The sequence below is a fragment of the Canis lupus genome, chromosome 3 (assembly GCF_048164855.1).
Source record: "Canis lupus baileyi chromosome 3, mCanLup2.hap1, whole genome shotgun sequence".
Taxonomy (NCBI): domain Eukaryota; kingdom Metazoa; phylum Chordata; class Mammalia; order Carnivora; family Canidae; genus Canis; species Canis lupus.
In genome coordinates, this window is record NC_132840.1 from 80,027,500 (window position 1) to 80,039,965 (window position 12,466).

A 12,466-nucleotide genomic window follows, 5' to 3' on the forward strand; every position below is an offset into this window, starting at 1 on the left:
GGCCTGGACAGCTGAGCACATCTCTATATCACCTCCTCGGAAAACCCAGTTTCTTCCACAGGCAAAAATGGACAGTCTCTGATTCGAAGTCCCCAAAATGAAAAAGGAAGCGAGAAGCAGAGCCCTTCCTCTGAGACCCGTGCAATCGTTTTAATAATGTTCCCGTTGTGCTAAGGGCTAGCAATACCGAGCATAATCTATTCAAATGCACAGGAGAATCTCACTTTGGAAAATTAGGAATCTGCATTAAAAAAAAATTCCCAAGCCCCGGACCTTCTTTATAATAAATTAGAAATTTTTTTTTTCCAAGGCAAGTTCTTAACTTGGCAATTTCATTTTTGAAGTTTGGGGAATAAAGTTATTAAAAATGAGGGAGGCTTTTTTTTCTTCCCGTTTCAGGAGAGGAGCATTAATGGTTCTGGCCCCACGCTGTCTGGGCACTAGCCAAGTGGTATGATGGCCACGCAGCCCCTGGCCACGCAGTTCTGTTTCAGTCCATCCTGCAGAAGCCCGTGATTACTTGTAAGGATGTCGCTCTGCGTTCATTGTGCACTAAAGGCAGACCGTAAACTTAGAAAGTGCAAACCCAACAACCCACTGGAACCCTTCCTGTGGCCTGCTTCCTCCTTCTGGTGGCTTCTGGCTAACTTCTGTTGGAGTCACAGCGCCCTCTACTGTCTAGCCGCAGTTCCTCGATTCCGGTGCAGGCCAGCTGGGTCCCCCATCCTCACTTTCTGCCCGAGAGGTGGGGCCAGGTCCCTGGGGACTCTGGATTTCTACAATGACTGTTTAATGAAAACATTGTCTCCAGGGAGACCTGGATATGAGCTAGGTGTGTGGTCTCCCCCCCACACCCCGTTCACTATATGCGGTTAATTCCTGTATCACTCCTTTCCCTCTTCTGCATCCTGGCAGCAGCCTGGCCATCTGTCACCTGGACTTTCCCGGCCCCCTCCTCCCACTGCCCCACCTCTTCGCCCCCCCATCTTAATGGAACTCTAAAAGCTCTGTTCTCTGCGACTCTCCCCTCCCAGAATTTTTGAGGTGACACAGCCACCCCCTCACTCCTTCTGAGCGGACACCCTTCCTTCGTGTATTCCATCTTCACCTCTGAAGGGCATTCAAGTTCTTCCACTTCCTGTAACACTCCAGACGCAACGTCACGACCACGCCAAGTTCTCCCCTCTGCAGTTCCACCGGCAATTTCAGGAAAGAAGTGGGATCTAGTAGTGAAAGCAGGAGCTTCCGCTCCCTCACCTTATTACCCACACACGCCAGCTCCTGCTATCAGCAACCTCCCCCCACTCCTCCTCAAACACAGACACATACCTCCCGTTCCACAAATATCTTTGCCCTTGGCTTATAGGCAAGACAAATATTTTATCTGGTCTATTTGTGTATGTATTCAATGTTTAGTATTCCTCTGTCTGCATGTCCCCGGCGTGTTGGGCTGCGTGAGCATTTGACCAGAAAGCAGACATCCTGGCAGGCCCTAGTCGGTCCCACCAGGCGCAGCTCCCCTGTGAGTATGGGCACCCAGTTACCACTTTAGGAGCAAATTGACACGGAAAGTGGCTGACTTGATGATGGGTGCGTTTTGGTCACTCACCCAAGATGCAACCTCATTCATGACCAGAGGGCCGCAAGGCAGGCAAAGTCAGAACTCTTGGTTCAGGACCAGTATGGGAAGCTCACTTGAGAAGGAAGTCAAGCATTTGCTTGGGACCCTTTGGCAAAAGCTGTGTCCCTCTGTCCCCCCTCCATCCTCCTGAGCCCCTAGAGTAAGGAGACTGGTGCTCAGGACCCAGAAAACTGGAGATCTGGGGTCAAAGTGTTGTAGTCTCACCTCTCCTACAAGAGGAAGGCTAAGGCTGTGCCAGACCAGGCTGGACCCGCCTCTCTTGACCACCCCCCACCCCGACCCCACCCCCCAGTACCTTCTTTCCCACCCTATCAGAGCACCATTCCCACTCTGGGCAGGGCCAGGGGAGCAGACATCCTGGGGAAGCTGGATGGGCTTTGATCAGTCATTAGGATCCCCATGCTGGTTTCATTAGCTGGAGGCAGAGGGGGTGGCTGGGGCCCCCTGGCTGTGAATGGCCCCCAGCCAGGCCATGCAGCTGTGACGGGCAGAGTGAGTTCAGATGTTTTCACACTTTACATTCCTCTCATCTCTTTAAAGGCTGGAGCCCCCTGCCTTTCGCTTTGCAGCCATAGAGTTAATTCAGCAGCTTTGAAAGTCCCCCTCAGCCTTTTCTGTGGCCTGATTGACGGCTCCCTCTGCCCCTGGGGGCAACACCCCAGGGACCCGTATGGGTGACCTGCCTTGCCTGGCTTTGACTCATCAAAATGGACTCTTCTCTTTCTTTCTTATTTTTTGGCCGGGCCTTTCTTCTCTTTGTGCACAGTGACCTCTGTCCCCGGCCTGCTTGGGCCACCCATGTCTTTCAACTGGACATATCCCTGAACTCCAGCTCACTTAAGACCTGCATTTCCTCATTATGCAACCCATGAGTCTGATCGGGGGCCCTCACGCCCCCATTTAGGAGATGGTGGACTAGCAACCTGACTTTTAAGCTGGGGAAGAGATACTCTAGTGGCCTTGTCTAGGTTATTTGTTCGATGAGCTTATACCTGAATTCTGCAATTTACCAAAAACCCAGAGATTTTATTGCCTATCCGGTTGCCTCCAAACAGCGCACGGGCCCCAAACAGCTACAAAAATAGTTAATGGCCCAAGTACACAAAGCTTAAAATAAATCAGGGAACAGGTGATCAAAGTCCGCAGCGAGCCTGAGGAGCACTTGAACTTGCTTTGCCTTCCTTGCCTGTGTGATCTTCTAGGAGCTCGGGTGTCTACATGGCCCAGAGGGCGGGGGATGGGCGAGCGAGGGGTGCTTGGTGGCCTTGGAATCTGTGGTCCAGGCGAGAGCAATGACTCCACACGGCAGAAATTCAGGAATCCTAGGCCGGTCACCTCAGTACACTTCTCCCAGCCACGCACCCATTCGATCAATCCCGAGGCTCCCTGTGATCTCGCCAACCCTGTGCTCAGTACTAGAGACACAGAATGAGTAGCTCCTGCCCTCGCCGAGCTTAGAGTCCACTTGGGGGCTTAGTGTCTGCGTCAGTGAAATGGGAATAACGCGTGCCCTCCCCGCCCCACGGGATTGTTGTAAGTGTGAGCGTGAAACACAGCGTGCTCACTCCCGGCCTCTTTTCCTCCACGACCATGACACTGACTTTCTACTCAGCCTCTTCTGTACATCTTTAGTAGTCAAGTTTGCCCTGAATTTGATTTACTCTGCTTTTTATTAGGAATAGGATAGGCATATCAAATATGTTTCTAGCTGTAAATACACCCCCTTGCACACACGCGCGTACACACAGGCACACACGGAGACTCTGATATATCCACTAACGGGCCTACTGGAAATCACTGGCTTGGGACAGTTATAAAAGCGAGCGGTTCTCCAGAGATGGACAGAAAGGATGGAGGGCAGACGGTTGCCCAGAGTGCCCAAAGCTGGGGAGCGAGACTCAGATTTAAGCCCGCAGCCTCGTGCCCGTTAGCCGAACGTCAGTAACACCCCAGAAGTGCAGACAGGAGCAGTGAACATTTTACAAGCCTCATTGTGAGAACCAGTGCCTACAAACCCTTTTAAAGCTAATTAATTAACTAAGACCGCTCGTTTTACACCACGAGGTCATTTTTCTGTGGTTGCTTCTATCCAGTTGGCCCCGGGATCAGAATGTAGGTGACCTCGGCCTGCTGTGCCAGGAGCCCCTTCGAGCTAAATTGGGCTGCCTGCTTCCAGCTAAATCTGCTGCCGGTTCTTCCCCTCCCTGTGCTGACTGGGGGGGGTCTGGGGGTCATTTAGAGGAGCCCTTCCTTGTCGGCCCCTCCCTTTTTTGGATCCCTGGACCTTTCAACACAGCTCTCTCTCATCCGCTCGCTTGGTCGGTCATTCAGTCATCCAACAACCACACCGGGAGCCTCCCGGGAGCCAGGCATGGTAATAGGGGCTGGGAAACCAGTCCGCTCAGGAGACAGACAATTAAAGGTCCCAAAGTGTGAGAGGCATTAAGGTTAGAGGCACACACAGATGAGGCTGGGGTCCAGGCTACCTAGGTCCGGGGGTAGGGAGCACTGGGAAAGGCTTCTTGGGAGACGTGGTGCCCAGCTGAGTCTGGAAAGAGGGGTAGGTTTACACATGCTCGGAGGGAGGCAGGGCAGGGGAAACGTGGACATCTCCTGCTGAGGCAGCTATGGGAGCAAAGGCATGAGGATGTAAATCATCGGGCATGTTCAGGCAACCGTACACGGTAGGGTCTGAGCAGGGTACAACGTAAGGGGAAGGCGCTGCACCGGAGCGAGACCAGGGTCAGGGAGCAGGCCCGGGCCTGGAGCACTCTGGGAGCTGTGCCCTCCCCACAAAAACCTCATTTTTTGGCCTTGCCCCCTGCTGCCTCCCACCTGTTGAGGCCAAACCTGATGTTTACCAAATAGCTTCGAGCCCTGACCTCCTCCCAGGTCCTTGGATTCTCTCCTGGTAGTGAGGGAACCAGATCCCGCCCTGCCAGCTTGCCCTGGCACTGCAGACAGTGCCAGCTCCCAGGCAAGCCCAGCCCAGCCCTGCTGGAGCCTCAGCGGCCCCTAGTGGACCAGGCCTGTGCGGGTCTCCCCGCCTCCCCCATTGCTGCTCCCCTGAACACCACCGGTAGGGCAGGCACTGGGAATGGGCGGCTCCCACCTTGCCCGGGTCAGGTGGGAGGCTCAGAAGAGGGGGTGTCCTCTTTGGAGGATTGTCGTTGCTGAGTCACGCTGAGAAGGTACAGACCTGGGTTGTCCAAGATTGAAAGAAAGGACTCTTTGAGAGGTTCTTAGGTAGAGGAGTCACAAAGAACAAGGCCACGTGTGGGGACGGAGGGTGTGACATGGGAAGTGCGGGTGCCGGCGCCTCTGGAGCAGGGTCTGGACAGGGAGTGGAGTTTGGATTCAGAGGGAAGAGTAGCAACAAAAGAATAATAAAAATGCTTAGAAACCAAAGTTTACTGAGCATTCACCGTGTGCAATTCACTCTCACGTAATGGCTTCACTGTAATCCCCGGAAAAGAGATTGTTGGCTCCATTTGTACCTGATGGAGAAACTGAGTCACTTGCCCAGAACACCATGGTCCCCTCTCCCTGTGCCTGAGCCCAGGCCTGCCCCACTCCCCTGGGTGCTTACAAGACAGTGGGTTCCCTCCACAGGGAGGGACCCCTTAGGCAGCCCATGGAACAGAAGCAAAAGAGACCAAGTCTGAGTGTGGGCTGCAGACGGCGGCTCATATTGATGATAACTACCATACGCTGTCTCTTACGTACCAGCTGCTTTGCACGCATTATCTTATTTAATTCCAACAACCCTGCACCGTAGGTATTGTTGCCCCTGTTCTATAGGTGAGGGCCCTGGATCAGAAAGGTTGAGTAACTCACCCGAGTCACACAGGCAGAGTCACGTCCAGAGTGAATGCTCATGCCAGTACATCATGCTCTGTCCCATTATCTCCAGCCCTGGGCTGGATGCCTGCCACTCCCAAACCATATGCCGTCAGGAACTGTGACTTCTCTGTTGGGCCTGAGGCATCCACTGTCAAGAGGGTAAACCTGCAGCCAAAAAGGTATCTTTTGGATGGGAAGCCTACCTCCTCCACACCAGTCAACCCTGCCTTCAATAGATACACGGAGGCTACAGTAGTGAACAGGAGAGACCGAGCCCCTGCCCACCAGGGGCCTACAGGCTAGTCATTGAGAGAGACAAGTAAGAACATGCGGCTGAAGAGCATGCTCAGGGCCGAGGGAGCGCAGAGCAGACGGGCCTGACTGCTGCCGCTGCTTGGCCAGCATCCGCAGAAGGAAGCAGCAATCCTCACGAGCTGGGGAGGCAGGAAGCATCGCCGCCATCTCACAGATCGGGAAACTGAGACCCTGAAAGGTAAAGTTCCAGATCCAGGGCTGGCCCGTAGTGAGTGGCAAAGGTGGGATTCAGTTCTACCTGAGGCCAGAGTCTCCTGCCAAGCACCTCTGTGGGGTGCTAGAGGGACTCTGTTGCCATCCTTCATCCCCCAGCCACCTGCTCCCACCTCCCAGGAGCAAGAGAGGAGCCCTGGGCGGAGGCTGACAGCAGGTGGAGATGGAAGCCTGGAGCCCCGCGTGGTCAGGCTCTGGGTCTCAGGCTCCTGCACAGCCTCCGAGGGGAGTGAACCCGGCAGCACCGGGCCACCTTCAATTACCCACACCTCCCTACTTGCCCCCCCCCCGCCCCCACACAGGACTGTTCCTCACATGACCCATGAGCCGTGTTTGAGGAATGACTTGTGTGTGGGAGGCCTCTCGGGGGATGGGGGAAGCTGGGCCGCAGTGCAAACAAGAAACTGCGTGGACACCCCCCAAGTCACCCCAGCATGGCCAAGAAGTGACCCTTCCACCTGAATCTGGCTCCCTTCCTCTCTGCCCTCTTTGTCACTTGGTGCGGGTGGGCATGGGGGGCCTTCCCATTCGCCTCCTCAAAGAAAAAAAAGCCCTTGGTTCTCACCCCAACCCTTACACAAACTGTCTGCGGTCTCCAGCTGTCTCTTCACCTCTGTGGGCTTCGATTTTCTCATGTAAAACGGGACGGCGCTAACTTAGTGCCTGGCTTTACTGTTGAACCTGGAGGCCTGTGGAGGTATTTTTCTAGCTCCTGAGACCATCGAGGTATTTTACTAGCTCATGAGAACATCGCGTGCCACTCTCCTCCTACAGTTGGGGGAGGGTGGTGCTTGGCAGACACGGAAGCGTGGGTGGGCATTCCAAGGTCAGTGAGGGCAGCGGGGGTGGGTAGGTGAGGTGAGTTCTCAGATCACACTGTGGAGCATCTCCTACCCCTTTCCGCGGTCAGACCAGACTGTCAGAGAGGCTGGCAGATTTGCGGGCAGATTTTGCCTTCCTATACACACGGCTTACAAACGTCATCTCTTCCCACTCCGCTTTAGGATGGGGGTGGGGATCATGAACTTTCATCCCAGCGTGTTTCAAACCAAGAATCTGGGCAGGGCCCTCAAGCTCCAAGCTCCCAGCAGGGCTGGTTCCAGCTGAATGATGGCGAGAAGTCCGGTGGTTATAGCTTCCGTGGGAGGAAGGGGTATGGGGTTGGGGGGAGGCCCTAGGACCTTTGCCCCAAAAAAAGACCTGAAAGTAAGAGGAGGTGGGAACCCTAGAACCCTGTGTCGGCTCTCACAGCACCCCGTCTCCTTCCAGGGAGTGCTGCCACCCTTCCCCATCCAGCAGTCAGCACCCTGTTCTCTTGATTACTCCCTGCAGCCTCTGCAGTAGACATTCACCCTGGCTTTTATATAGATAAGAAAACCAAGAGTCCAAGAGATCAGGAAACTTGCCCCCAGACATGCAGCTCATAGGTAAGGAGCATCGGACCCAGGGCCTCAGATTCCCTGCTCCTTCCACTCTCTGAGCCTTTTCTGATCTTCCAGGAAACTCTCGAGACATTGTTGAGCTTTGCCTCTCCTCCCTGTGCCTCAGTTCTCCTTGTTGTAAGGCGACAGTCCTCATGTCTGTGCAGTGCCGTCCGCACACCCTGTCCCCAGCTTCCCCTGAGGCCTCAGAGGAAGGTTCAGAGCCTGGAGTGGCCGGTTCTGGGACCAGCTGTGAACATGCCAAGTGGCCTCATGGAGTGTGTACAGTTAGTTTTTGTACCTGCCAGACCGAGGAGAAAAGGACAAAGTTGCTTGGAAAGAATGCCTGACATTTAGGTGTGCTGGTAAATGTCTGACAACCAGTTCTCTGCTTGGCGCTTCGGAAGAGGCCCTGATTTGCGGCGTTTGCCAATCCCCCTGGTGTAAATGCTCAACCAGGCCACTTTCAAGCCACCTGTGGGAGATCAATCAGCTTGCAAAAGTCCTGAAATTTTTTTTTTTAAGATTTTATTTATTTATTCATGAGAGACAGAGAGGCAGAGACATAGGCAGAGGAAGAAGCAGGCTCCTTGCAGGGAGCCCAACGTGGGACTCGATCCCAGGTCTCCAGGATCAGGCCCTGGGCTGGGGGCAGCGCCAAACCGCTGAGTCACCTGGGCTGCCCAAGTCCTGAAGATTTAAAAGTTGGCTTTCGCAGGCCAGAACAAGGGAGCTGTAGCACGTTGTGTCACTTAGGACCATGCCTTGCCCCTGATCCTCTCCCCTGCTCCTGCTCTGGGGGTGCTGCCCAGAAACCTCCTCCCAGAACCCCCACAGGTGGCCCTCCTCCCCCAGCCCCTGAGGCAGCTGCTGGGGGCCCTCTCCCTCAGAGCTTCAGTACTTGGGGAAATGGAAGTCCCTGGCTAGGAAAGGGGAATCTATTTGGAGGTAAACACTCCTTCTCCAAACCTGGAGGAAATGCAGAGTGTGCTGAGTTGGCCCCCAGGAGCTAAATAAATTTGAATCATTTTCCTGCTCAGACCAGATCTGGTCTCTCCTGCCACCCCCCGCCCACCTTCCCTGAGCTCCAGGAACAGCCTTTCAGCTGGGGCCTCTTGGGATGCTGGCAATTGACTGCTTTTGATTTATTCTTATTCTGTGCTTTCCTCTGTCACCCAGCAGTCCTGCTAGAAAAGGGAAGTCAGAGGAGAAAGAGCACCTCCCCTCATCCCTCTCTCTCCTAGAAGCCCATCTTCATGGAAGTCCCTTGTGGATTCCTTCAAGGACACGAGGAAATTCAGCCTTACTGGCCAAGGCAGAGCATACCAGCCTCCCCTACGTCTCACCCCTAAACAAGGGGTCTATGTCTGCAGCCATAGCCGTGCCTTGCTTGAGAAATGAAGCACATTCTGGAAACCGTGTGTTTAATGACAACAACCACCCCTCCATCTTGGGAGCATCCCAGAGTTTCCAAAGCACTCCTACATACTCTACAGCCTCTAGTTGCAGGCTCTTGTCAACCGCACAGCAGGTGGTGACTGTTAGAGGACCCCGCTGGTGTCTGAGCCTGTCACTGCTGGGACTTCAGATGCCGCCCAGCTAGAGCCTCCATCCCCTGCACAGGGACCCAGCCCATCAGTCTCTGCTCAGTCCCTGCTGTACTGGAAACTCGCCGCCTCCCAGATGGAGCCCGTTCCAGCCTCAAAACACTCAGAGGCTTGGAAACTTATTATTTAGGTTGAGCCCAAATCTGTCTCCAACGTTGTATAGATTGAATGCATTGCTTGTAGTTTGACCCTTTGAGGCCTGCAGAGCAGAACCAATATAATCCAGTCCCTGTTCACCTAGTCAGAGGGGCTCTTGTGTCTTATCTCCCCCATCCCTCGAATCTTTCTTACATGTTCCAGATTCACATACCCCTCCTAGGACATAATGCATAATCCCTTCACCAGCCTGATCAGTTCTCTGAACGTACTCTCCTACACCTGTTTCAGCAGAGAAGAGTGGGACTAGAGGCTTTGTGAGAGTCGTGCCTCTGTTAGTGCATCCTCAGATAGCATTAGGTGAGGCTGCCTGTCTTTTTTTTTTTTTTTTTTTTTTGACAGACACATTACACTTTGGACGTATTGAGCTTTCTGTCAACTAAAACACTGCTGTTAAACCACGGCTCTCCTGTTCTGCTCTTATATTATTGATTCTTTTTTTTTTTTTTTTTTGGCCCAAGTGTTAGAAGTGTTAAATTCTGACTTATTACATGAGAATTAATCTTATTAGACTTAGCCTGTGGCCAAAATCTGTAAAGATCTTTTGGATCTTGGTCTCATGTCGCCTATAAATTTGCCAAGCATTTCTTCAGCTTCCCTTCCTCCTCTAAATCACTGATAAAAATACTGCAGAAGAAGAAGGCTAAGGAGAAAGCATGTGACACTGTCCTAGAAGCCTTCCTCACGCTGACCTGGGTCATTTAAATGCCACCTTTACGTTATAGAGTCCTAATCCATGCGGTTGTCCACTGGTCGTGGCTCTCTGTGTCTTCCACAAGGGTGTCATGGGAGGTACCTTGCTGAGGTCACTTACACCATCCGTGTCTACATGTTTTCCTCACCTGCCAGCGTGGCAACCTGTGAAATCCAGAAACTGAGCAACCTGAGAGCAGGCATTCATCCATAACCTCACTGCCTACTTCACACTGTGTCCAGTGTATTGCCAACGACTCGGGAAATATTTGAAAAAAAAAAAGATGACCACTTGCATTAGTGGATGAAAGAAACTGGCCCAGATCAACGTGAAGATTAGCAGTATTTAGTTTTTCTGATTCCACTTTCTCTGTTTTGAAAATTGGAACATTTGTTTCTACTTTCCTCCTTACAGCACCTCTTTAATACCCATGGGGCCTAAAATGAGTTTTAGGACCAATTTAGAACCAAGCAAGAATCCATTTGCTTACTGATGAGAAAGCAGGAGTTAAGGAAAGTTAAGGGACTTGCCCAAGGTCAAAGGCTAATAACAGGCAACAGTAGGAATCAAACAATCATCTTCTAGCTTGAAGGCACCATGATGCTCTGAGTTTGGGAGTGTTCCCCCAGTCCAGTCAACAGTGACAAGGATATTTCTTCCTAACAAAAGATGATGGGGATTCAGTGTAGTAAGGCAGATATGATATGAAATGAAATGAAAAAGATATGAAATGAAAGATTTCATCCACCATCTGACATTTATTTATTGAGCATCTACTAGTGCCAGACTATTCTGGGCCATACGAATACAACTGCTAATCAAGCCCTGTTTGAGCTGACATTTTAGTTGGGAGTGGGAGAGAAAATAGCTAAGCAAGTGGATGTGTAGTATCTGATCATAGAAAGGCCTATGAAAAAAAGCAGAGTAAGAGGACGGCAAGGGACAGAGGGGCTCTGTTTCACACTGAAGACATGGCATCCAAGCAAAACTCTAAATGGAGTAAATGACACAGCAAAAATAAATGTCTTGGGGGTATCAGCATTAGCAATAATGTGCTTGTATTGATGGAAGGACCATGCTTTTCCTTCCAGGAAGCAGGGACCTAGGTCATCTGGTGAACATGCCAACTGTAAAACATCTGATTCTTTCAAAGTATATTCATTCATTCATTCTCTCATTCATTTTTTTCAACAAAGGCTAAGTAGGCATCTACCTGCCTCAGTTGCATGCTGTGGATGAAGGTGTAAACAAGGTTTTAGTGTGTAGGAGGTAGTCAAGTATATCAAGCCCAGGACCACTGGTGCTGCGGCCAGGCTGGTGGAGGAGAAGAGTTGAGGCGTGTCACCATTCGTGACATTTTAGGGATCCATTTGACTAAAGAAAATATATTTAAAAGCATTAAATTCTGTAATGCTGGTCATCCAAAAATTTAAGCCATCTAATCATTTCTTTAAATAAAATTTTATTCAGAGAGTCCGATATATAACATTAAAATGAGTTGCTCTGACTGGCACAAAATCGGGGACATAGGGATACCTTCAAAAACATCACTTAGGACAAAAATTACCCAAAGCACTCGTTATGGCTAAGAAAAGAAATCTATCCAATGGCCACTAAAACCTGTTTACCTCCTACCACTCAGGTAAACCAAATTTGGGGACCCATTCCATTATCAAAACCATTCAGTTACTTCTGGCTTGAGTGAGATGGGATAAACCTCTGCCCAAATGAGACCTGATTCAGCTGGGGTTTTTTTTCCCCTACTCTTCGAAGTCATCAAATCAACTTATTACTGCCCAGAACAGCCCAAATGACCCATAAGCACAATTTAAAGGGCTCATCATTTTAGTTTTTTCTGCTTCTGGGCAGAGGTCACCACCTTCATTTACATTAAGAATCATCTCTTCTTTGAAGAGGGCAGGTACCCCACCTGGTTTTGTATGGCCCTAAATTATTCTCTAGAATGTTCTCATATGAAGAATGCTTTCTTCTCACTGGAGCACATAAACAAATGGATGCTTGTTATACGTTCACAGTTCCCTGGCACACATTCTCCCGTTCACACACACGCCACAGGCCGAGGTAGGCTTCCCAGTTCCGGCCAGGAACCCACTATCCTGGTCATACTAACCTGCCACCTCCTCTTTCTTCTTCTCTCCGCAGATGACAGCAACTGCTCAGGCTCCCTCTAAGACCCAGGCTGTCCACATCTCCGCCCCCTCGGCTGCTGCCAGCACGCCTGTGCCCAGTGCCCCCATTGACCCCCAGGCCCAGCTAGAGGCTGACAAGCGAGCTGTGTACAGGTAGGAGACACTTGAGCTGTGTCCGGAAGCCCCCCCAGCAGCCTCCGGCCCAGCTCAGCCCTGAGAGATGAGCACACAGGCCAGCGGGTGGGCTCATAAAGACCACGGCCAATAGCCGCTCTCCTCACTGCCTTCCCTCTCAAATCAGTCTGGACATCCCTCAGCTGGCCGCTGTGGGTTGACACCAGCTTCATGGGATTGTTTAGTAAGGGGCAACAGAACCTGGGGAAGAATCTTCCAGAAGGATCCTTTCCTCATCCCGGCTGGGGATT

At 51.7% G+C, this 12,466-nt stretch overlaps 1 protein-coding gene across 20 annotated transcripts in view; it reads left to right on the plus strand.

Moving 5' to 3' along the window:
- PKNOX2 (PBX/knotted 1 homeobox 2) overlaps nt 1–12,466 on the plus strand; it is a 309,127-nt gene that overhangs the window by 234,975 nt on the left and 61,686 nt on the right. For 17 of the 20 annotated variants that reach the window (XM_072822559.1, XM_072822557.1, XM_072822554.1 and 14 more), the window contains one exon: nt 12,055–12,194. The exons of 2 other annotated variants lie outside the window; for them this stretch is intronic. In XM_072822559.1, the coding sequence (XP_072678660.1) occupies nt 12,055–12,194 (140 nt within the window). Of the gene's footprint in view, nt 1–5,662; nt 5,979–12,054; nt 12,195–12,466 lie in introns of those variants that run through there. One more of the 20 variants, XM_072822567.1, reaches the window with a different exon arrangement.